Genomic DNA, 26542 nt, shown 5'->3' with positions numbered 1-26542 from the left:
GCTTACATCAATTCCACTATTATCACAATCAAAGCCGCTCATTATAATTTACAAGAAAAGCAACACATGAAATGGTGCCTCATTGCAACTCTGCCCACATCTGAGGGGTGTTGTCTGACTGATGGCCTCACATTCGTCTCTGGAAACATTTGGTATACAGAAGAGTTCATGGTGGCCATGACCTCTTCTCTATACCAAAGTATGTGACGTAATGTAATCTGTTACGTTTAAGTTCTCATGACATATTCACCAACATTTTAGACCTGCTCATTTTTCTTTAATGTCATGGTTATGACGTTTTTCGCATAATTTCATGTGTACTCAAGTATTTTTAAAAATAATTTTTAATGTCTTACTTAACAGGTATTAAAAGTAAAATGTGAACGAATGACACCTTACCCACTGAGCCTAATGTTGGGCAGACTTTCTGAGTTGCGTCTTACAAGCCGTGTTTCTGCTGGACAACTTTGAACTTGTTCACGGTTTGCCCCACTGGTGTCAACTTTATTCATCTGTTACCACCTTCGCCTCTATATAAATTCAGTCTTACCTGTCGTTAGGCTGGGTTTTGTAGACCCGAGGTTATTCGTGTAACAGTTTAGCATATGTGTGGGAAGCAGTTCTCTGTTTTTAAGATTGCGTATTCAACTCTCACTGTCTCCATGTGTGTCTGTGTCCCTCTCTGAGTCTCAGGTTTCCCCCTGACGACTCACTGGCACCAGTCGCAGGTTTCCTGTCTCCCAGTCTTGGATGAGGTTTGGTCATCCACACTTCAGCCATGACACCTCAGCCATCTTTTTGTTATTTCAGATGCTAACATTTAATTTTTGGTTTTTAATCCCTAAAGATCTTTAAGTGCACATTAATGGTTCTCTCAGATGCTCAACTTTTGCTGCAACTCCTAACACGTGAGGAATCTGCTTCTGCACATTTCAGCTCCACCAACTTCTTCATTTTGAAGCTCTGCTCTGTCACAGCTGACCAACACTTTCATCCTCACTCTAAAATTGCTTCTTTCGATCCCTCCCAGCAGAACCCCACCTGCCCTCTTCTCACCCCCACTCCCCACTAGCCTCAGATTCTCTTCCAGTCCCATTCCACCACAACCCCCTTCAACACACACACACACACACACACACTCACACACACAGACACAAGCCCCTGCTTGTGCATTTGCGTGTAAATGTGTGTGTCAGCTCACCCGGAGCAGTGAGCGTCCAATGACCAAGCCATGACTGGCAGCCACGCTGTCACATAGCAGTTTTGCATTTAGAATTCAGATAATCCTCCTGTTGGATCGATACATTTGTGTTATCGTTTTATCGTAGCCTGCTGGGAAAAGACCAGACAGGTAAGGAGTAGAATATTTTGACTGAAATTCACTACACATGGGCTACAGTTGTGTTGAAGTGGGCCTATTTCACACGTGCATGGCTTTATCATTGAGTTCAAGTGTAAAATTCTATCGAAGCCTGATTGAAATTTGCCAGTCCCGGTTGTCAAGTTGTGCTGCGTATGTTCACACCAAGAACTTTGGCAGGTTTGGAAATTTATCAGAAGAGAGTTTATGCCCAGCTCTGTGCTCCACATTTCGATTTGAGGAATTTGAGGAAATCAGATAATCAAATGCTGTAATTCAGTTGGTCGAAAGCCATCAGGTTCCTGATACTGCATGTTATTGATACTGCAGGCAGTGCCGGAGTGAATGAGTTTGCACTCAGAAAGAAGAGGACAGCTGGGATGATCTGTCCAGAGCTAAATTTATGTGCTGTGTCATGTGCCCCAGTGCCATCTACCTATCTGTACGGGATCTGCTTTTCTGCCATGGTTGTCCATGTGACAACGTAGATGTACGTGTGTGTATGTGTGTGCATGAGACAGAGCATTGTTTCTAATGTTAAAGCAGATGAAAAATCCATCGGAAAATTTAACAGCCAGAAATTATGCTAAAAGAAAACTGAATATTAGTTGAAAAAACTGTGAGTCACTTATGTACCCTGCAGGGTGAGGCAGCACAAGACATACCTGCCAAATCTCATTGACAGAGTGTGTGTATGTGTGTGCTTAGTGGGGGGAATTTACATCACAAGCGTGGCATACCTCTCTGACGCTGTGTTCAGCCACCAAGCTCCGGTTGGTGGGAGGAGAGATCAGGTGACCCAGTCCGCGCTAAATCTGTCACCCACACAGACAAGTTGAGGAGTTAGGAGAATTGGAGCGTTGGAGGTTCAGGTTCTCAGAATGATGCAGATGAGGAAAAGCAAATTGAGCAAATGGCGAGCAGAGGGATTCCTCTGCTCTGCTAAAAGCCCATTCACATCCCAGTGGAACTTGGAAATCACATTTTGAATAAGAAATGAACTCTCATGTAACTGCAGTCTAAATTTAAAACTGGAACCTCCGCAGTGAGGGTTTCACCTCCCCATCATTGTTTGCGCTTTTGAAATTCTGTCAAGAGAAAATTTATCCAGACATTTTAAGTCTCTGTTGATCTCCAAATTGACTTTTGACAACAGCTACTCAAGTGAATTTCCATTTAATTTAGTCGTGTTGCCAAGAAGGCAAATCCTAAGGTCTTGATTTTCCATGGAAAAAACATACCACCTGAACAATCCCTTACTCCTCCTGTCGAGGTAATTCCACATGAGACTTTTCACATATCTTGCAACACTGCTAAAGATTGAGTCTTAACAGAAATGTTAATTGCTGACTTTTCTTGTGTAAGGTAAACATCATTTGCTCGAGGGTTTATGAACAGAAAACAATGGCAGAAAATATATATCAAATATTCTTTGGAGGGGAGAACACCCACTCTCGTAACACATCGAACCTCCATTTACTTGTACCTATGGACTGAGATTGTACAGATGAGCCTGGTGTACTTAAAGTGATTTAGCTTAGCTTAATGTACAGATCTTTTCTTACTTTTTCTGTTATGATGCTTTAAGGTTGTTCCTTATAGCATGTCAACATACTTAGCCGAGATGATAAACATCACACCTGCTGAACCTGAGCAAGTCAGTTAGCTTGCTAATACTAGCATTTAGCTCAAAGCACTGCTGTGTAGTACAGCCACAAGGAACCATTACAGGACTGCACACTACTGTTAATGGATGAGTATTTTGAAGAAAATCAAACCGTTTTGGCCCATAACTATAAAGAAACACAAAGCCACCCACTGCAGTTTTCCTCTCCTTTACAGTAGCTGCATATGGGACATTCAGTCTACTATCTGGTTTATACTTTTTTAATAATAATGTTTTGTGGTTCTACCAAGAAAACATGTAATTTAAATCTTAGCTAATACAAAGACGTGTCGGTGTGTGTGGGTGAAAGTAGGAGAGGAGTCCTCGCTTTAAATCCACCAGGTGCTTTATTGAAAACTTACAGTGGCCACGCAGGCCAGGAGGGTAACTACCAGCGGCAGGGTAGTAGTAACAGGTGTCAGGGTGTAACAACAACAGACAGCATGCCTGCTGAGCATGCGCACTTCCTCTAAGTAACCATAGATAAACAATCATTCACCAGAATGGTCTACAGACTGCATTCCTTATGTTTTTAGTAGAGTGGGGACATATTGATTTAAGTTTCAAATGTGATTTTTCATCAAGGTGAAATTTTCTTCATTTGTTTATCAACACTTGCTTTTTTCTGTTCAGGATAGAGGTTTGGGTTCTGGAACCTGTCCATGCTGTTTTTGTGGGGCGAGAGGCAGGATACACCCCGAACATCTTGCTAGTTCACTATGAGGCGAAAAAAGAGACAAGGAACTATGCATATCTATCCGTCTACTTTCTTTCTATACCTACTTCAGACAATTCTGGGTTGTGGGCTGAAGCCTATCCCATCTGCCAATGGGCGAGCAGCGCGGTAAACCCTAGACAGGTTGCAAGTCCATCACCAGAACAGGCAACCATGCACGCTCACACCAATAGTCAATGTAAAATCACCAGTTAGCCTAACATAAATGTTTTGTAACTGTGGGAAGAGGCTGTAGTACCTGGAGAGAACCCACACACTCAAGGGGAGAACGGAGAAGACACAAATACGCTGCCTAAACGCAAGCCGAGAACCCTCTGGCTTTGAGGAGATGGTGCTCACCGCCCCACCATCGCGCAGCCCAATTTTGAAACTCCATTTAGTGTGGGAGGAAGTCCAACATACCTGGTGAATACTGACCCATATTTGAATAAAGGATATCAGGATATTAGCAATAGCCCATGGGTCCTTATGGGTTGTGGGTTGGAGTCTTTATGGATTGGGCTTCCTTCCCACAGATGCCGTCAGATCCTGTCAAACTGGTATTTGGTGAGTTTGGAGGCAGGGTCGACACCTCAGACTCTCCTGCTGGGGGAGGCTGCTCCTCTAGGTGGGTGTCAAGTGTCAGAGTAGAACTTGAATTGTAACAAGATGAGCAGCGTTGCTATTTAACCCGTCTGTTTTCATGTCATGGCTGACTGATGTGTTTTGTTGTGGTCTTCACACTGAAGTACATCCATGGAGTTTGTTCAGATGAGCCAGAAAATGACCATGAATTGCTGTCGACTGTTGTTTTGCCCACTGCATGCTGACTGTGTTTCTAATGTCTGCTGCGGTGGCTGATTGTATTGCTTTAAAGGTCTTCTTCTTCTCATCAATCAACAACCCATACACTTACATAATGAATGCTTACTGTTAGATTTCAACAAGGTGAACTTATTCAGCTCTGCTCCACTGTGTTATATCTGTGCACAGCTGAGAGCCACAGCGGGTGGAAACTACATTATGTTGCACCAATACTGGAATTACACAGTGGGTGGTTTGCTTCAATTAACCAGGTGGATATTGAGTAGGTGTTGGTGTCCTCTTATTTTCCCCTGAAAGCTGCTCTGTGATCACTAAGCTGTGTGTATCAGTTCATCAAATGATACCTTGATCTAATGTTTCCAAAGCAATTAGATAATGGAGGGATAAATGCATTTTATAAACGTGTTCATTTTTAGAAAGATTACACAAGAATATTGCATTGTAAGAACATTGTACAGCAGGGTTGCCATACTAATCCTGTGTTAGGTCTAAAATGTATGTATTAATGCAGATGTATTCTTCCAAAGCCACTCACCACAGAGATGAACACATGATGCAGACAGGTCTGTTAGTAGCTATTTGTGTTGTAAGTCTGATAGTGCTCAGAGTTTCTTAGTCGACAGATGATGGTCCGAAAACAGCTTGCAACGTGACATGAAGCCAAATGTCACAAAGGTAAAATGTTTGACTGCAGTACACTCACTTCTGCACCTTCAGGAGCGAGTAGAAAACTGATCTTTTTTAAATGTATTACCTGTTCAGATTTTATAAGCCCCTCTGACAAGATTAACATAACCTGTTGTGTTTTTAACCCCAAAATTATGACTCCTTATATATGTTTTGAATTTAATGGCAGCAACACGTGTCAAAAAAGTTGGAACAGGGCCATGTTCACCACTGTGTAGCAGCCCCTCTTTTTTTTTTTTTCTTTAAACATCTAGGACCTGAGGAGACCAGTAGCTGGAACTTTTGAAAAGGAATGTTGTCCCATTCTTGTCTGATATAGGATTCTAGCTGCTCAACAGTCCTGGGTCTTCTTTGTTGTAAAGATCATGATGTATGAATGTTTTTAATTGGTGAAGGAACTGAACTATAGACAGGTCAGTCGGGCACCTGGACTCTTCTACTACAAAGTCATGCTGTTATTATCGATGCAGTATTTGGTTTAGCATTGTCTTGGTGAAATAAGCAAGGCTTTCTATGAAAAAGATGTCCTCTGGATGGGAGCATATATTGCTATAAAACCTGTATTTACCTTTCAGCATTGATGGAGCCTTTCCAGATATGCAGGTTGACCATTCCATAGACACTAATGCACCCCCGCACCATCAGAGATGCAGCCTTTTGAATTGAGTGCTGATGACTCGATGATCCCTCTCTTTAGCCTGTAGGACATGACGATCATGATTTCCAAAAAGAATTTTACATTTTTATGGTACAGTGAACTGTGTTCACAGACAATGATATCTGGAAGTGTTCCTGAGCCCATGCAGTGATTTCCATGACAGTCTGTTTTTAATGCAGTGCCAAAATGAGGCCCTAAATGTCACAGGCATCCAGCGCTTATTTTCAGCACACAGAGATGTCAGATTTTCTGAATATTTCGATCATATTATTTAATGTAGATAATGGAATATAATTATTCTCAACTTTATGTTGAGGAACATAATTCCATAATTGCTCCACAGTTTGTAGACAGATTTTAAGGTTATTGAACCTCTGCCCATCATAATTCGAGACTCTGCCTCTCTAAGGTGCTCTTTTTCATGTCTGTTTTTAAGGCAGTGCTGCCTGAGGGCCTCAAGATCATGGGCATTCAATACTGATTTTCAGCTTTGTTCCCTGTTCACAGAGATGTCCACAGATTGTCGGAATCTTTTGATATCATGTTCTGTAGATGACGGAGTATTCAAAGTCTTCAAAACTGCATGTTGAAGAACATTTCTCTGAAATTGCACCACAATTTATAAATCCATTTTTTTACAGATTGCTGTACCACTGCCCATCTTTACTTCAGAGGGACTCTGCCTCTCTAAGGTGACTTTTATATACCCAGTCATGTTGTGATCTGTTGCCAGTTAACCTCATTAGTCGCAACATATTTTTACACTTGCTTTTTCAGCCCGTCATTGCCCTGTTGCTGCCATCAAATTCAAGAAGGTCATATTTTCAATGAAATTGTAAAATATTTTGTGCTTTGCAGATCATTGCATTCTGATTTGAATTACATTATAAACAGCCTTTTTGGAAGTGTTTATCGGTTGTGCATAAGATGAGCTACATCCAGAGTGACTCTTTTAATTATTTAGTGTCTTTATGTTGTTAATTTGTGTTTCTTTTGCATCTGGTTTTGTGTCTCTGTGATGACTTTTGGTGGTATCTCTTTAACTTTTTTCTCGTCATGTTGTGTTTTTTCATGGCTCGCACTTTTACTGAAGCATTCGTTGCAACATACTCTAATTCCATGAAGAAGAAAAAAACGGTGTTTGTTTGTCATGGTTGAACTTTGCTTTCACCGCCTGCACTGTGTGTCTCTACCCACCTTGCCAGGTAACAGATTTGTTGCAGTGAGTGAATGCAGCCTGTTGTCGCTGCCATAAATTCTTCAGTTGTGCAACAGAGAGGACAGACACAAAGGGCTTAACAACAGCTGCTGCTGTATCTACAACTGGCTTTAGTCAGAGCACACGCACACCAACACACCTGTTTGCAGTGATTATCGCAGGGAAAAACTGGATGTACACATAGATGCTGTAAATACTACAGCTGTTTTTCCCCTTTCCCTCTTAAGCTTTGATCCTCCTATGTAGACAGTGTTGAGGCTGTGTTGATGTTACTGCTGTGATCTTCACCGCCTATAGAACTCACACAGTTAAAACTCAAATGCAGTGGCTTAAAGTGAGGTTGCCTGTCTGTGCCTTGTTAATGGAGACGCTGAGATTTATCTCAGGTCAGAGAGCCTCTGCTGTGCCGAGGGGGTGGCAGGGTTTAATTTAGCCCAGAAACCTGACTCTCAGCCTCCTCCGTCAGCTCCTTCTCGGGGCCCAAGACAGAGCAGCAGCTGGAGGCAGACTGAGATTGGTGCGAGTCTTTTGGGTGTAAAACGATGAAAGCCCGCACATACCTTCAATTAGCTGTAAAACCCCACGCTATTATAAATAAAGCGAGACTGTGATGGAGACAGGAAGTGATGCAGTTGCAGGTCTTGTGGAGGCACTCGTTGTGTGTACAGTGTGTGTTTAAGCTCATTTGTCAGGTGCTGACACAGCTTGTTGGTAGTTTCTGAGTTTGTGTTTGTGTCATAATTCTCATTATACACTGCGTGGGTGTGCTGATTATATCATCAAAAAAAGAGTGTATTTAACTGAGCCTCATTTAAATGTGACACCCTCTTATTATGATGCACAGGAGGCATAGTTTATGCTGCTGCAGTCACAAAAAAAAAAGTTGTGAATCATATTTTGGTGTTTGCAACATCTTTTCTTTTCCAAGCATATCGGGAAATGTATTGAAGTTAGACTTAACTTCTACATCCGTAAGTAGATGTGTGCAGGCTCTCAGCTTAAAATTCACATTTAGGAGTTCCAACTCTTTGCTATGCAGAAGCTTACTTTTTCATACAGACATGGATAATTAGCTCCAAAGCTGCTTCAAGGACAGGTGGTGCTAGCTATTGTCCTGCTGGGGTAGGCTTGATTGTAGGGGAGTGCTGTTGCCTAACGAGGGCTGTGACTGATCAGCAAAAGTGGTGTGGTAGGCACCAAGTGTCAAAGCAACATCCGTCTAAATACCAAGATGCAGGTTTTCCGTTCAACACTAAAGAAGACAAATCTGTATGAATGCATTTGTTTGTTTATTCAATTGTTCCATTCTGCACAACCTGCTTCTAAAGTGACACATTTCAGTGAGACGTGGTTCATGTACGCAGCTTTTGTGTTTTCAGCGGATGGGGCAGATCTCGTCAGCCTGTAATTGTTCGTAATTATTTTAACATGGGTGTGGGTGTGCTGATTTTATCATCAGTAAAAGAATGTATGTAACTGAGCCTCATTTAAAGGTTCCGCCTTCTCATTATGACACACAAAGGTTTGAGGGCATTTGACTGGTGCCCTCTATGGTTTATTCATACATTTACATTTAAGCCTCTGAAACAGAGAATTCTGCATAAAACAGAAGTTTGAATGTGTGAATATGTGAATACCCCCACATTAAAGCTGGTAGTCTGCACTTTAAGCCCACTTTTTGCTGAGCCCTTCTTCTCATTAGTCTGACTAAATGTATTCACATGTGGGTGTCTGCAGTCACAAACATGTCTCTGCTGCACTGTGGTAAAGGATGTGCGGGGGAGATGTCTGAGACTTTGCCTGTATATTTGCAGGACCTCTGTCGCATCCCCCGAGAGCGCCTGAAACATGGCACAGTAAGTTCAACACGTCGTAAAATGCACACAAACACAAAAAAAATCACCTCGTCGCTGATATGTGACACCCCGCAGGGTCCAGAGGATGCAGAAGAAGACCAGCACTATGTCTCTGACCATCTCCTCCTCCTCCTCTGCATCCTCCTCTCGAGAGTGCTCCTCCACCAGCTCCTCCTCCTCCACCTTCCTCTCTCAGAGACACTCCAGCCTGGCGCAGCCGCTGTGTGTCAGCCCTCAGAGGGTAATTACATCTAATTGCAATGAGTCATCAAAAGTGTTTTTACAGATATGCTTATGTACAGTACATTACATCATGTAGATATTATGTAAATACATTCTGCTGTGAACAGACTGAGAGCCCCATCTACAATCAGCCGTATTCAGGGAATGGTGTGGCTCCCACATTTGTTAAGGTAAGATTAAATCTCCTGGTATGTACTTGTTCAGTGCACCATCATAAAATAATCTGCTCTGACATCAGTCTTCCTTTTCGCTCCTTCTCATCATCACCATCATCTCTCCCAGGTCCTCCATGATGTGTCCACAGTGAAGGGTCAGCTGGTGGTCCTGGAGTGCAGACTGAGGGGGACCCCTCCGCTGCAGGTTATATGGTACAGAGAGGACGAGCAAATCCTGGACTCTGATGATTTTAGGATACTGCGCAAGAGTAAGCATGTGTGTGGGATGGAGTCATATGATCTGTGCTATGGATTGCTATTCTTTGTCAGACTTGAGTTACTGATGTGACTTCAGGCTTACGTTACAGTAGCAAAATCAAAAGCAACTGGTGAAAAATCTTAAGATAAAACATTTTTTTTTTGTCTTAAGAATCCCATTGAGGCCCAAAAGAGGCTGTATTCAGCACTTTTTTTCACTCGTCTGTGTTGGATTCAGGGGTTGTTGTTGTTATGCGTGCATGCATCCCTGCAATCCTTTTGTGCATTGGAGCACTGCGGTTCATCACAAACCTTAAAACCCTCACATTAGTGCACATTGTATACGCGAGTTGGATGGTCTGCCTTGTCTTTCGTTAGATATTTTCATTTATGAAGCGATTCTTGGTCTGATCCCAAATTCCCTTCAGAACTACGCCTTTCAGAAAAGTACAGGAAATGATTGTCTCCATTCAGAAGAATTATTACTTTTATTTATTCCCAATGCTTGCGCTGAGTTGGGGGGGAAATGGCTTTAAATATGCTGCTCCATCTGCTTTGAATCAGCTGCAAAGTCACCTGAATCGTAAGGAACCAGTCTCATTATCCAAATTCAAACCTATTTAATTATTCAATTTTAACCCTACTAGGGGCAGACATGTCTGGCTGTAAATGCCACAACTGACCATCCTGCCCCTGTCTGGCCTGTGATGATGAAATATTCTGAGGTTTTTGTTTTTTGTTTTACCTGGACTGCTGCCTATCTTGGTCAGGAAACTCTTGGAAAAAAGAGATGTTTGATTTGAATGGATGAAAAGCCTTGCATGCACCATGCTGAAAGCAGCTTGGATTGCTATTACAGCTATATCTGAAAGGTAACATTTTGTATTAAAATGTACATTTTCAAGTTCACTCCAGAATGATTTTTTTCTCCATCCTTGTTGTTGCAGAGGCCAGTTCTGCATCAGTGCCAGGTGAGTGTTATACTCACAGTCATACTGACTGGGAGAACGTAGTTTTCCCAAATCTTTCACACACATCACCTGTATATATGGTCTAATCACTTGTATATACGGTCTATCCTCTACATAGATTTTCATCTACAAATACTGTCCATATGCTATAAAAACAACCTGTACATACTTCTATATATCACACTATTTAATCTGCATGCACTCACGGCTTATTGCACTTCTGGTAAGATGCTAAACTGCATTTCGTTGCTCTGTACCTGTACATGTGTAATGACAATAAAGTTAATCTAATCTAAAATGCGTATTTATTTATTCATTAATTATATAACTCTTAATGATGTTGTGTTCATCTGTGCAGAGGAGCTGTGCACGCTGGTGATTACAGAGGCCTTTCCTGAAGACTCTGGCCTGTTCAAATGTGTGGTCCTCAACTCTTTTGGCACCGTCTCCTGCTCCGCTGTGCTGGAAGTTTACAATGGTAGGGTGTCCACTTCCTGCACACATATTCTTCTCATTCATCTGTGACAAGCTGAGTCGCTTTCATCCTCTGCACCCCTTCACGCAGACCTGGAGGAGCAGCTGGAGATTGAGGCCATTCGCCAGCAGGAAGTAGTTTCTCACAGACAAGAAAAAGAGGCAGAGTTCCAGCAGGAGACTCAGTACTCCATGAAAAGCAGTGAGGACTTTCCTCCCGTGCTGCCCGACTGTTTGAACCTTCCTCCACCGGAGTGGCCTGAAAACCCTTTCGAAGACAGCATCCCTGCTGCAGAGTGAGTACATGATGGCTCCATCACTTTGGCCCCAAGCAGCACCTGCCATGATTGCATACCTCTGACATCACTGCATGCACAAACTACTTCATTCTTTTTTCACCAGTGAAGTATCTCTGGTTTTTACACTTGTGTGTATGATGGTATGAATATGATATCCCAATTTTCAAAAAATATTCTTAGGAATTACACCAAAAAGAAAAGAACAGGCGCTGTTCTTTTTAAAAAATATATAATTTGCTGTCATTTCACAAAATCAGAAATTACAGTTGCAAATTATACGAAGCAATTATGATTAGATTTTGTGATAATCTACAATTAGTTTATACTAAATTCATTAATCTCTCTGGTTATTCAGTTAGTCAGACATTTTTGTATTATGAAAACTTTATTAAAACTTTTTGTATAATTTCTAAATCCAATGTTACTGCTCGTTAACGTGTGTAGTTAACACATGTAGTTGCGCTTTTCATCCAGAGGAGGTCGCTGTTCTATTATTCTACAGCAAAGCAGTTTTTTTTTCTTTGCTCTGTGAGCAAATGAACTGTATAAATCTGAAATGGAGGAACATTAAAGCAATTTAATTGGCTAAAACAATATAACGTGGCTTTGTCAGTCCGACTGGTGCCTTGTGTGTACTCGATAGAGATTATGAGCACTAGGAGAGTTAAATCAATCTGTTGGTTCAGCGCGCTCACGTCTCGCGGCAGACTGCACGTGAGCGCGCGGTATCACCTGTTGCAGTCCAACCTCCCGCTCCTCAGCGGAGTTTGGATCCCTCTCTTCCCGCAGCCAAAGTGCTGCTTTATTCAGCCATTACAGAGGTTCAAGGACTGCGGTAAAGAAACGTTTACCGAGGTAAGACAATAGCCGCATTGTCGCAACACTGTGGCGTTTTGTTCCTTTTCAGCCTGTCGTTGTTTGTGGTGAAAGTTTTTTTTTTTTTTACCTATTTGACGTGTCCCGACGTTGACGTCAAACGGGTTAAGTTTAAACGGTCTGTTTTTCCTTCCTTGATTGTAACGGGGAAACTTTATATGTTATGTCCTCCCTAAAAGGTCAAACTATGTTTGGAGCGTGTAGAAAGTGAACATTTGTCTATTTTAGGGGTTTGTGTCATCTGGTTGGAGTCGTACAGACAAGCCGAGGGGGAGGGACAGCCGTCAGATAATTGAAATTAAGCAAGGTTTCGGCAGACAGTTCTCACTTTCCCTTGTTTTCTTGAATGCGCATTTTGTTGTTTATAAAAAAAATTTAAAAATACGATTTTTAAAAAAATATAATATATGTGGCAGTTACAATAACTCAGTGGTTGTTTCTAACGTATCTCCTCGCAAAGTTTATATTTCAGAAACGAACTTTAATGTGATATCAGTTCTCGGTTTTCTGTGGAACCCTTTGAGCTCTCGCGATATTGATTTTTTATTTTTTTTATTTTTGGAAGGATAACAAATGTTTTGGGGTTTTCTTATCGCGTTCTGGAATTGTGTTTGCTGCTTTCGTATATTTCATATTTCGGCTCATTTTTACTTAAAGGTGAAATGGATGTAATGCTTGTCTATATAGTGCTAGTGTACGATTTGACCTTCAAATCTCTTGGAGATTTAAGAAAAAAGTGCTTAAAGAGCTCGTTAAAAGTAATGTTGTTGTCTTTCTATGATGGTCAGCCTATGCAGGCATCCTTAGGTTTTTAAAGCTTTTAAATGAGATGCAGTGTGACGTCAGACCGACGCATTAACACGTCTCTTAAATTTGAAAAATTTACTCCTCAGTTACAAAATGAGTTATATATTTCAGTTGGCTCTTAAAGTTAGTGAGCCTTGAATAAATACATCATACAAAACTGTTCAATTTGATCCACTATGTTGTAGAAGAAAGGCTACTGTTCAGTATATTATTACAAATACTATCGGTATTCAGCAATTGTGTCTTTAACTTGACCTGAAAAGTTCATGTTTAAAACCAGTGAGCAAGTACATTTGGTTGAGAGTGGTCTGTCCACTCTGTATTGGTATCCGGAGCTATGATCTAATGTGTAATATGAAGAGCAGACATGGCGTCGGTGTCCTTCAGAAACCCCCACTCCACCCCACCTCTTTTCTTCATTGATTCACACAACAACAGTTGTTCACAAACTTGGCTGCTGTCTGGCTCTTAAGGTCATGGTGAGGTTCTCTGGCCAAAGTCAAGTTTATCTGACAGTTGGTCGGATTACTTGATGAGGAAATGAAACTGGGTTATCGCTAGTATGAGATGCATCCGCTGCTTTGGGACTATTTCCTCCAGTAAAATAACAAAAAACCCACAGTATTTTGGGTGAAGAGGGATTTCATACATGAAAATAAAGGCGTCTTTGTGGCTGGCAAGTTTACCAGTTCTGATAGAGTGTTTAATTGCACGCCCAGTCGGTAGAATAACGAATGTTCTCCCTAATTTCTGTATCTTTCATTAGAATCAGTTTGATTTTGGATGGTGGACGGAAAGATGGACTATGAAAGGATGAATTGCATAAGGCGCTATCAGATTTTATCAGTTTTATCTTCCGCAAGTTCACAAAATTCTGTTAGCATTCATATTATTACCTCTGCATTGTCGTACACAGGACTGAAGGCAACCTGTCATACTTTCTACCCACAATGCCATGCAAGTCTTGCGGGTACGCTTCATAGTGGCTGGGTCACCAGTTGAGTGTTTGCACCTGCCAGCTGATGTCCGAATAGCAAGACTAATATAGCTTTGCCCACTTAATCACACAAACACAAGTGCACATACTAACTCACTAACATGCGGCATGCATGTGTTCTATTACAGGAATTAAATCGCACACAATCCCATTTTACTTTGGCTGTGTGTCATTTAATGTATGCAAACTAGCTCATGCATGCTAAACAGTTACTGTGTGGTGTCAAAGTGTTTCACTTGACATTCATTAAGTGCTTAGAAACAATCCCATTTCATGTTGCTGCACTGGAAACAACTAAAAGCAAGCTGTGCACCATTCCATGTAGAAACACAGTTAGAAATGCTAAAACAAGCCTTAAAGGGAGACTCATGAAATACATTTATCTACTCACCGAGAACAGTTTGGTGAAAGTCGGCGTCCTTCGGAAGATATTTAGATTACTCGCGATACGTCTATATCCATATAACGGGAAAGAGCAGGGCATAGAAAATACAGCCTCTAAATATCTAAATAAGGCATTGTGTCTTTATTTCACCAATAAAGATTCATTCACCAAAGCTGAAATAATGAACAAACGTGTACTATAGCTCTGTTAGCAACTAGGTGCTGTTATGTGGCTACTTGCGGCTATAGGAGAGCTAACGGAGGGATTTTTACACAGGCACTCTACTGGGACCACTTCATTCACACGCCTCCCTGGAGAACTAAATGGTTCACCCTTGTCCCTTCGCGCCCACTACTAGGAAGAAAAACTATTACGTACATAATTTAAAAAAAAAATGTATTCTTTAGGCACAACTTTTTCATCAGCACATAAGAATATGTGTTTCCTCTATCACAAAGTAACTCTCTAGCCAACAGACGCACACACTTATGTGCTAGAAGGCTCAGAATGGCCATGGCCTTCTGCCCCATAGACTCTAATACAGAATGAGGGTAAGATTTTCAGAGTAAATGGAAAGGGACTCTGCCTTTACTTCTCCTGTATGGCCCCATTTTTTACACTGAAAGGACAAATGTCACTCTAGTGTGGACTGCAAAGCTCTGGGATGGTCACAGTTGCAAAACCATGTCAGTAAGAGTCATGTTTTCTCTTTGGTAGCAGTAGTTCAAGACAAAAAATTTTAGTAAACCTTCATTGTCACATAGAATGCTGCCCTTTAAGACTCCATAGCAACCCAAGCTGCCACTCAGAACTCACAGCTGATGGACATTTTGCTTCTCCTGGCTCTGTTTACACACACTTTGAGAGATTCATCTCATCTTTTTAGCCAAGGGATGGACAGCCTCAGTAATCCCGCTGCTAAAAATGATTTCCTAAGTAAAAGTTTCTAGAAGAAAAATAATTGATTTTCCATACAGTATGTCATCTCACTCTGTGCCTTTGTGTCATTTCATATTTTGGGATATACAAATGTTCCCCATTCTTCTGCAAATGCAAGGAAGCTTGTTGTGCTGTTTCATCAATAGGAGACACGGTTCCGTCAGTCAGCACTGGCCCCCCCCTTTTTTTTTTTTTTTTTTAAAGAAATTTCTTGATTTTTGGTTCTTGATTTGCTAATTGGCTGGTCCGAGAACACAGAGAGTTCTGTTTCGGAATAGTAACAGTAGTTGGGAAGCCTTTATTGCAACAGTTAACGAGTTATCATCATCTGGAGTGAGTACTCGGTTCACCGTAGTGTGCTGTCCTTGCTCTGACTGCTGCGCTCTGCCCTGCTCATACGTCTTCTTCTCCATGACACACCTGAAATGACGAACGTTGGAGCAGAAGAACAGCTCCTTTCAGACTGAGCTTAAACATAGTCAGTCATATCACCAGCTCATATCCCCAATATGAACGAGTGCCTGTATTTGAATTATCAATTTGTTCTCTATATAGTCAAAAATCCCATTTCCAAAGGTATTTCTCTACCGCTGTTTCTATATTTGTCATCATAACATTGAAGTACCGTTTAAAAACACACACAATATCTTCCTCTCACAACATGGTAAAAAATACGATTCAGAATGATATGCTGAATATGTTAGATACAACTAGATAGATAAGAGAAGCAGCGGGTCAGAGGACGAGGTTATCGCTTTTATATTTTTATTACCTTCTATTACCTAACAGGTCAGTAGAGAAGAGTTGCCTGTAAATGCCTGTTTTGAATTAAGCATATATCACTATATATACCACTTACAAAAAACGTTCTCACGATTTCTGAAAGGTGAGGTGGTGGATTTAAATTTCTCTTTCATTTATCTGACCTGAATCCATCCACAAAGACCTCATTTATGTTCAGAAGTCCTCCGTATCGACTGTAAACACGGTGAAATGTGTTCAGACTTGAGGTCAGCTGATGCTGGCAGGTGAAAACTTCTGCTCCCCCCAGGAGACAGAACAACACCGAGCAAGTGCGTTTGTTCGAGGGAAAAGAGAGACTGCTATTGTCATTATGCTCCTGCATAGCCCAGACGATGTGGTTGTCATGGGAACAACATTCTTTCCTAATAGAAAAGTAGAGGACCAGACGCACTGGGTATTACTGGAAGAAAACTACTGAATGAGCTGAAATGGGAGCAGAATCATTTTACATCCATTCCACTCTTCAGCTGCTTCCAGTGGTACAATGGTAGTCATATGAAACATAGTGTTATCAAGGATGTTTTATTTATTTGGTTTACTTTCACCAGTCGTCCTGCCAATTTTTAGACCTTTAGATCACAAACACCAATGATAGGTCTGGACAGGAGTGTCAAACCGGGCTGTTTCAGAACCTGTGCTGGATGAGAATGGCATTAAAATGGTAACCAGTGAACCTTTTGTTTGATGCATTCACAGCCTCTTGTTTCTTTTTATAGTCTGATGTTCAAATTAAGATTCAATTTCTTGCTAAGAACGTCAACTGCCAGCATACACACGTTTCTTTAATGTAAAATTCAACTGTATGTTCAGAATAAAACTAACTCTCATTGTTATTTCTGTTTAGCCTCTGAAGACTGAGGTCATTCCATAATTACAGTTCTCCCCTTTTAGAAAGTTAGACACCAAATCCTGTAGATCTCAGATGGTTTCACATGGTACAGATGACAGATTTAAAGATTCAAAAAGTGTTATGCAAAGAGTTGGAAAACATTTTTTGTAACAAAACTTAGTCTCCGGATTATTTCAAACTTTTCTGTCAGTTTCCCTGAGCCTCAGGCGGCCAACCACTCCTCTGAGGAACCTTTTGGCCGCAGTGAGGAGGAAAGTGCCCTGAGCTCAGAGGGCCAAAGATCACCAGAGGTCACCGCCCGAGTCTGTACACCCAGCCCTTCTCCTCCACCCTCACCGCCGCCACCAGCACAAGTCAAGGAGAAAGTCCCGACAGCCAAGCTGTTTGCGCCAAGCAAGCTCAGTTTCACTGTGAGCATTTCTCATGCATATTATTCTCCTACATCCTAGAAAATATAAATGATTTCAAACCATTTGTTTTTTTTCTAAACTGAAAGTCTACTTCCTTTCAGTCCTCCCAGTCAGGAGGCAACAACATGAACCTGTCGGACCTGCCTACCTTCACTCCCAGCACCTTCCCTCCCAGTGCCTTCAACTATGAGCGGCCAAGGCATTTTATTCAGTCACAGCCATCCTTCCAGGCACCGAGCTATGAGAGCGTGCTGAGGGAGGCTCAGGAGAATCAGAACAACCAACACAACCTCAGCAGCGCCCAGAATAGCCAAAACTCTATGGAGACGCAGAGTCAGATTAAAACCACACAAACTCAGTCATTTTCTCAAACTCAGTCAGTGTCGAAGTCCTTGTCTCAGACTCAGTCACAGTTTCAGTCTCTGAGCCTCAGTCAGAACCAAACCCAGTCAGCTGCTGACACCCAGATCCAGATCCAGACCCAGGCCAACGGAACAGGGAAGTCCTCCCCATCCTCATCCAGCCTCAGCTCTCCGATATCCACTCCAGCATCCTCTGCTGCACCTCCTCTTTCCTCCACCTTCTCTCTGTTTACTCCTCCTGCCCCCACTTCCTCTTCCCCTATTCCTGCCTCCACTTCCTCTTTACCCCGCACCACCATGCGCTCCACCATCACCCTCACCCCCAGGGTCCCCAGTGCCACCGGCCTTGGCAGCGCCACCCTGCCAGCTAACCAGGACACCATGTCAGCATCTGCTGCTTTCCTCTGCTCAGTGCTGCCTTCCCCATCCTCCTTCTCCCCGTTCTCCAAATTATCTCCTAACACCAACCTACCCCACTCCTCCCACTCCTCCCTCTCCCCCTCCCGTTCCCCGCTCGCACCCTCAAGCCCCCTCCTTCCCACGAGGGCCTCCTCCTCTCCATCATCTATTTCTCAACAACCAGTCCCGGTGTCCCCTTACCTCCCTCACTCCCCTTTGTCTCCCCCCACATTCACCCCCTCCTCCTCCTCCTCCTATCTCCCACAACCCAACACTCCCAGCAGTCAGAACAAGGTGCCACCTGTTGTGGTCTCTCTGCCTGCCAGCTACAAGGGGACTCCAAACACGTGAGTTGACATATACAGTACAACTCTTTGGCATGCACATTATCTCTGAAACCAAAAGACAGATTTTGTTTCCATGAGGAGATATAAATGTGTCTGTTAAACAGTACCCCAAACTGCAGATTCCAAGTGAACCATAAAGGGTCCACCTCTTTAAAACATTATGACCTTATTACATGGATGTTGTATTGGTCTTTACTGGTTTCACCTATGGTAGGTGTGCCAGATAACCTTTGAAAGTGGGTGTACACACTTATGAAATGAGAAATAATTTCAAAGACCTAATTTCTTGTTGACCCATTGAATTAGAATCTAAAGAGCTGAGCTTTTTTATGACAGTTTTTTGTTGTTGTTTTTTAAGCTGTGTGGTGAGCTTCGCACAGTACAGACAGTTTGAATTCTAAGTCTACAAGTTTGTGTTAAGTTTCCCTTTCTCATGTTCTATTTGTCTTCTCTTCCTCCCTTCTTTATTTTTCTTGCAATCTCTCAGTCTTCCCAAACCCATCTTGAAAAAGTCTGTAGCGCCTCGGCCCTCCTCCTCTCGCTCCACAGATGAAGACATCCAGGGCTCTAAAGACGCCCTGATTCAGGATCTGGAGAAGAAGCTTCGCTCCAAGGAAGCCAGGAGAAAACACAGCCAGGTGTGTACAGTGTGTGCGTTCTGCAAAATGTGCCCAAAGTAGCAGAAATCTGTAAACGGACCCAGTCAGAATTATCAGCAACTGTCAATTGTAAGCTTAGAATCTGGACAATGCAGTTGAACTAATTATGTATTATCAGAATCATTTTAGCAAACTTTTGTGTTTTAGAAGAAATAAAAGCACAGATGTAGCCTGGATATTTGGCATCCTTCACTGACATGTGTTTGCAGAAGCTTTTAGCAACATTGTGAGAATTTTTTAAACGTTTTTCACAACCATAAATGAGCTCCTTGTCCCTCTTTCCAGGCAATATCAACCACTTTTCCATTTCTGTGCATTTCCATTGGCAGATTTCAGCTCTTTTAAAGGGATTTTAGGTTGCTGCCATTTTAAAACAGTCCTTTTCTTGTTCGTCCTTCATTCGCTCTGATGGATCCAGGTCACTGTCCTGCTCAGAGAACCACCACTTTATCTCTAAAACAGCTCAACAATCCTCCGCTTTCATCTTTTCTTTGAGACATTTAACAGTCTGTACCAGATTCAGCAAAGCAGCCCCACAGCATGATAAGACCTCCACCGTGTTTTACTGTTGGTAAAGAAACTGATGCTGCATAACTACAGAGGCCCACTTTGGTTTTCTCTTCCCATAGAAACCGTGAGAGCCTCTCCCTCCTTCCTACAGTAGGATCCTTCACACTTTGTGGTTCAGTGTGCCGCCAAGCTGCCTTGATTGTTTTTTTGTTTTCCTTCATATTTTTTAAAAATTCCACAATCCACACCACCATTTGCAGACTTCACTTAGTTTCCTCTCAGGGACGTTGCTCGGCATCCAGCTGTACAGGGGCACAGCCAGCCAGAACACCAACACTGCCTTACTGTATACAGAGACTGAGCATGTACTGGATGTATAAGAACGTTTGCATGAACAACAACAGGTTTAACAGAGCTATAGGCTATTTAAGCAAATAAAAACACTTTTGAGTTCAACCATTTAGCTTTTCAATTCCTCCTGCTGTAGCACATCAAACATAATCAAGTAAGCCTTTTACAAGAAGCAATATTACTAAAAAACACATGCATTCCAGCTTGTATAACCTTTTCAGTCTTTAAAAATGTCACAAGGAAGTTTTCCTGTTTCGATTTCCTAATGCCTAAGATAGTTTAGTAAATAGGCAATAATGGACTGAATAGGATTGTCTTGTGTTTTTCATATGCCATGGAATCAGACACTGTTTAAGCCTAAGTGCAAATGTTGTGTATTTGGCGTTAGAAATTACAGTGGCCTAAAAGTAGCATGACACAACAGAGAAAAGAAATCTCTCACCTCACTCCACTTCATTCTCAGTTCTCCTTGTTGCTTCTCTGTCCCTGACTCTCCTCTGTAAGAATTTCCTTATGTCCATGACCACGATGACAACAATCCATTAATGTGTAGTGGTTCGCTGAACATGTAGACGCAACCAATGCCTGCGAATACAACCTCTTCACTTCACTCTGGCAGAACTATGCAGCATTGGCTAAAGTAGGTTATGTGGTTGAAATAGGGAAAATCATGCCCATGTTATTCTTCCTTGGCACATCAGTCTTAGCGTAGTCTGAAGGATGTATATGGGAGTTTTTACAGGAGCTCAACATGTTTACCGAGGCACGTGCCCCGGTAAGAAGTGTCTGTGACGGGCCTGTTTGCTCCTAATGTCACTTAAAAAAACTGCTTGATGACACAATAAACCTTTGTAACTGAGATTTGAAGATCTTTGGCAATTGAATTGAAGCTTTGGACCTGTTTCTGATGTTCTCAAGTCAGGTTTTCCAATAATTCTGATCAGAACTGTTTAACACCCCCCTCTTGCATAGCCGCCCTACACTTACCCTTCTTTTAAATGTAGTCATTTCTATGTGTGTGTTTGTGTGTGTCTGTGTGTTTCTGTGTGTGTGTGTGTGTGTGTGTGTGTGTGTGTGTGTAAGGACAATTGAACAACAAAGCTTCTTTTTGGCAGAAACTCTCCTATGAGGAGCGAATGGCTCGCAGGCTTTTGGGTCCAGACAACGCAGCTTACATGTTTGACCAAGACAATCTTTCAGACTCACAACTTGAGCAGGTACAATAACAGTCATTCATCTTGTAAAAAGAAAAAAAAACACCCATTCTTACTGATGTGTGTTGTAATGCCGACATTTATGTTGGCTCTGGTCCAAAACCCATTAGTTTCCATGTTGTTTTTTAGGAAAGAGCTCTCATTAATACAGTCATATGGGTTTGAATGGCTACACAGGGAGCCGCTTTCCCTCTCAGGGCCTCCTGATGGGCACATGAGCCCAAAGTTGAAAAAGGCTGGCAGTATAAGCAGCAGCCGCAGTGAGCTGCCACATGCTGCCGTTCACTGTGTGTGTGCGCGTGTGTGTGTGTGTGTGTGTTATAGAACTGTTCTGTCAAAAAGCCTCTCGCTCACAGGGCTTTGCACCATCTATTCTCTCAGTCTCTCACATGTACACACAACACCAACACAGACATTTCCACACACACATCATCCTCTCAAGCCAACAGGATTTGTCAGCATCTATTTCCATCCTGCGTTTTGAGAATGACTCCCTTTAACTGGTGACAACAGGATTATTGTGTCAGAACACACACATGCACACAGTGCGTAGCTGTCTGTCATACTGTTGACCACTGTGATGAGTTTATTAAAGCTGAAAGCTGTGATTTCCTTTCTTTACACCAATCTGTCGTCTGTTACAGCCAGATTCAGTAGAAGAGAGACACACAGGCGGACTGTGGTGAGTACCCTGTTTATCATGGCAGAATTGACTGTTTGTGTTACTGTAAATCAGTCTAGTTGAAAACTACTTTGTTTTTCACTCCACATCAGAAATATTCACCACGTTCTGTTTCTGTCCATTTGAATACTCAGAACCGAGCTTTCAAATGTGAGAGAACCTTGAACTGGCCTTCATTTGTAGACTAAATCCTATCCAAAGAGACTTAATTTAGTTGTAGCCATGGTAACGTCACTAATTGGTTTGTGGACTGACATTACATATGAGCTGTTAATCTGACTGAGAAGTGCAGAAACTATGCTCTCCATTGGTCTACTCTGAGTGAGGCAGTTACAGGGATGTCGTACCTGAAATAAGACACGAAATTCCACAAACTCACGAGGATAATCTTAACTGAGGCCATGTTGTTTCTCCATAAACAGCAGTGGCCCCCTGCTGGCCGGTTTATGTGTGCATGTAGGTTTATGGCAAATGAGCTTCACCTTTGAACTTTTTTTATCGTCTGTAATTTGTTTGTAATTTTCTGAAACGTGAAGAATTTAGTCCCTTATTCCAGGTCTACATCATCTCAACAAGATTTAAACCAAAGCTATGTGTAACACATTACCACAGGAAGCATTATTTTAAGTTCTGCCCAGGCAAACAATGAGGAGTGTTGTTCAGTAACATGATTATAATGGCATTCAAGGTAGAAACTAGTGGATTTTATACTGTAGACGTGAAAAATGTCAGGAAGCTGTTTAATGTAGCCTCACAGCCTGACTAATTCCTCTGGGTTCTTCTACTGGCTGTAAAGAGATGCAGTTCCTCTGAGGTTCCTCATGCTGTGATTGTACAGAAACAGACAAGGAATAACTGTTAGTGTGGCTGCATGTGGGTGTGTGTGTGTGTGTGCTCACTAATTAACTGTAAAATTCAGTCATTAAAAGTGAGGCACAGTGATATCAGAAATAGATCCGGTGTGTCTGCAGGGGGAGGCACCACTCAGGGACAGACCAGAGGAGCGGTGAGGGATCAGCTATCCAGGAGAAATGTTACGCTCCTCGCTTCCTGCAGATCCCCTCAGACCTCACCGTGGAGGAGGGACGCTTCTGTAGGATTGACTTCAAGGTGACTGACACACACCTGCTAAGTTTCCTTAAACACACAGCCGTCATGGGAGTGAATAATGGCAGCTTCTTTCTGACTGATGCAGGTCGGAGGCCTCCCAACTCCAGACGTCTGCTGGTACCTGGATGGCAAAGCCATTCGCCCAGATGACTACCATAAAATGTTGGTGTGTGAGAAGGGGATGCTCTCGTTCATCATAGAAATAGTCACCGTGCATCATGCTGGTGTGTACGAGTGTGTGGCCAGAAACCGAGCTGGGGAGAGCAGATTCACCATGAGGCTGGATGTGATAGGTAAAACCGTGACTGTGTCCTTTTAGGAAGGAAGTGTTTGTGGCAAAGATCAGCTGCAAAAGCTCCTCCTCCTCCTCCTCTTCTTCTTCTTCTTCTTCTTCTTCTTCGCAGCTCAGGAAGCGCTCCGTCCACCCACCTTTGTCCAGAAGATGTCGAACACTCGAGCCCTCGAGGGTGACACTGTTAGGTTAGAATGTAAAGTGGATGCTTCCCCTCCTCCACAGCTTTTCTGGAAGAAAGACAAAGACATGCTGCGCATAGACCCCAACAGAATGAGGTGTGTCAGCGAAAGCTCTAATCCTGTTATTCTTTATAGTTATTATAATCACAGCAGCCTCTTTAACGTGTGGTTGCAGAAGCATTTATTGTTATTGTCTGATGCTGCAGCAGCACTTTGGCCTGATTGCTTAACTTTAGCATCTCTTGCTGTTTTCCAGTCTGTACCAGGACGGCTCAGGTCGGCAGTGTTTGCTGATAGAAAGGATGACGAAGTCCGACGCTGGTTGGTACACGCTCTCTGCCATTAATGAAGCTGGCATGTCCACATGCAACGCCAGGCTGGATGTAGGCAGTAAGTCCGCTCATTTCTCTATGCAAACATCCTCGATAGAGCCCATCTGCGCTATCTGCTGCATGCGATAGGCTGGTGGTTACCATGGAGGCCCAGGCTGTAAAATTCAACATCAGATGAAGGGTGTCGCTGGTTGCCACAGTGAATCCAGCTCTGTCCTCCAGAACACGCCAAACAAATGCTGTGTGATAGGCCATCGAGCAGAAACTTGATGAGCGTTGGAGGCACCGAGCTGATCAGCTTGCATAAAGAATCACTCAGTGATAACTGTTGAGTCCAGCTACTCACTGGATGAAAATACAACACAGCTATTAGGTATCACATAACACGCCATCTGCTCTGTGGAAGCATCCATGTTGCACACGAGCCCAACCTGTTGGTAAAGCTGAAAGTGAGTTCAGACTAAAGGGGAGACGTTTTACAGAAGTAGACGGCTCGTATGTCTCATGTAACATCTGTAATCGATCGGTGGAATTAGCAAAGTCTGAGCTCGCTCCTGAGGCCGTCTCTTTGCGTTGGGGACTTTTCCCATGAGTAGTGACTGAGCTCAGCAGCCACTGATTGTCCCAAAGATGAGCGAAGTTATTTCACCTACAGGATGATAAGCTGTCGGTACTTTACATACTGACAGTTTTATTGCAGCTGACGTCAACGTCTGACCAGACTGCTGGATTCTGATGAACACCAAATCGTTGCCATGACAGTCGGTGCTTTGATGACAGGTGTTGCTGCAAAGAAGCTCCACATCTTCAGGCTGACATCTTAGATGACCGAACGCTTTAAAAAGGGGTTAAACGCTGTTCCTCCAGAGCAGTACGGTGTCACAGTGCAGCTAAAGTGCCATCACATCCACATTTTTACCTAAGCAGACACTGAGCTGGTTAGAAATGGAGATGACCTTTGACCAGTTTCAGTGCAGCAACAGAGACCTCAGCCAACACTGGTTATTGCGTATATGTTTTCTAATGCTGGGTGATACTCTCTCTAACATCAGTTGTATCAGAGTGGTGTGATCCTATCTGAATGTTACTGAAGCATTGTTCCTGTGAGGCTGTGCTGCTTCAGTATCTTTGTTTCTGCCCCTTCCAGCTCGCACAACTCCAGCCATGAAAACGGCCCCTCCTGGGTCGAAGACGCTGAAGCTGCTGTCCTCACTGAGCCACGTTCCTGCTCTGACAGTGGAGAGCCCGGCCCAGCACACCGCCCCGCTGTACGAGAGCGAAGAGCTGTAGAGTCAGACATCACACCCCATCTGCTGTCGTGTCACACCTGAAAAGTGGGCCAGAGCCTCCGTTAAGTGTCCTGTCCGGGCAGAAGAAGTTCTAAACGTGAGCACAGGTTAACAGCATCGCAGCAGATGAGCACAGACTGAGTAAGCTTCAACATGCCAAACTATGTCTCTTTTACAAGACAGATTAGTTTAGATTAGTGACCTAAACTAGGTTAACTCCATTATTTGACCATTTAAAGTTGGTTGGAATACTTTTAATGGAACAAGTCCAACATTCAAGACTGCATCAGAGCAAGTTTGAGAAAAATGTTTCTACAGTTTCGAGCTCATCAGCTGCTGTTTGTTAGCCCTGTGCCCGCCCTTCTGTTTCTTGTTGTTTGATGAGCCCGTACGTCTCTGCTGTGCTTTTGTCCGTCCCGTCTGCTCTCAGCTGTATTACAGGCCTGGGCAGGGTCAGTCCCACCGCACTTCTTCTGCGCTTTACACCCTTTTTCTCCATAGACAGTCTTAGAACAGACACCTTTATAAACACGGCTGACAAAAACACTGACCTCTACCAGAACCTGGAAACGGTCTCTGTGTGAGAGCCAACTGGTGCCTGCAGGTGGAAAACCAACTGAAACTAAGTTTGCAGCTCTCTCCCACACTGCACTTTAGTCTGCTGGACTGTAACTCAGCAGCGCTCCAGCCCACCAGCTTCTGCTGCATTGCTACCATATCTTTGTGTTAGTTTCTGTCCACTGCTGCCTCTGATGAAACGTGTCTGCATGGCAGTTTTTATCTGGAAAACAAGGATTCAGGTGTTTGCTGCTCAGTCTGCTGTGGTGTAAATTCTGCCTTGGATGTGTTTAAAAGGTTGCTTTCTAATGCAGTAAGTAGAGTATGTGATGAAACTTTTCATTTGGACTGAAGTTACCTGTTTTCGGTGTCAGGACTGTCAGTTGCTGAAAGCAGCAACTCAAAGTCTGTTAAATCAAATGGGTGAGTAAAAATAAATCAAAGGAAATGTTCTATTTTTGACTGGATGTGTACGCTGGGTCAAACCTGGCGAGTTCACCGTCCGCTACACCTTTCACGATGCAACCCTCGTCATAAAACTGGCGTTGGGCTGAATTATCACAGGAATATTTATCTGATCTGAGATTTTAAAGCTCATTACAGGACAGGCTTGCTGCTTGGTTTTAACAGGTTTCACCATAAAGTTTGCTAAAAGCTCAAACAAAAGTGGAAATTCTATTGAGACTTTAAGCAGCAGGTAGGAGCGTGTATTCTCCTCATGTACTGTTTGTTGTGTAAGAAATTCTATATATTACAGGATGAATGAGAAATAAAGTCTATGAAACCTTTACTTTGCTTCAG

The 26542-nt window shown here is 42.7% G+C and overlaps 1 protein-coding gene across 2 annotated transcripts; it reads left to right on the top strand.

The window, feature by feature from the left end:
• Positions 1-1216: 1216 nt before the first annotated feature.
• Positions 1217-26531, top strand: myot (myotilin). 2 transcript variants are annotated; one of them, XM_072396227.1, is made up of 18 exons: positions 1217-1351; positions 8945-8986; positions 9062-9227; positions 9337-9399; positions 9512-9653; positions 10590-10613; positions 10972-11091; positions 11179-11383; positions 17235-17454; positions 17556-18562; positions 19050-19200; positions 21198-21299; positions 21941-21978; positions 22950-23088; positions 23174-23381; positions 23493-23658; positions 23819-23952; positions 25042-26531. In XM_072396227.1, the coding sequence occupies exons 2-18, from the start codon at positions 8979-8981 to the stop codon at positions 25182-25184; spliced, it is 3036 nt and encodes a 1011-aa protein (XP_072252328.1). In that variant the 5' UTR covers positions 1217-1351; positions 8945-8978; the 3' UTR covers positions 25185-26531. The 2 variants fall into 2 exon arrangements, with proteins under 2 accessions (XP_072252328.1, XP_072252329.1); XM_072396228.1 differs by lacking the exon at positions 21198-21299.
• The last annotated feature ends 11 nt before the right edge of the window (positions 26532-26542 follow it).

Source organism: Leuresthes tenuis, unplaced genomic scaffold (genome assembly GCF_036924035.1).
Source record: "Leuresthes tenuis unplaced genomic scaffold, fLeuTen1.0.hap1 SCAF_11, whole genome shotgun sequence".
Classification (NCBI taxonomy): Eukaryota; Metazoa; Chordata; class Actinopteri; order Atheriniformes; family Atherinopsidae; genus Leuresthes; species Leuresthes tenuis.
Note: the sequence above shows the minus strand (reverse complement) of the source record. Positions and strands in the feature narration are given on the sequence as shown.

What these genes read in the sequence shown, in the direction of transcription:
- myot (XM_072396227.1), top strand. An exon ending in CAAGCAAGCTCAGTTTCACT is followed by an intron (nt 17,455 to 17,555) that starts GTGAGCATTTCT and finishes ACTTCCTTTCAG; the next exon opens with TCCTCCCAGTCAGGAGGCAA. An exon ending in CGCCAGGCTGGATGTAGGCA is followed by an intron (nt 23,953 to 25,041) that starts GTAAGTCCGCTC and finishes TGCCCCTTCCAG; the next exon opens with CTCGCACAACTCCAGCCATG.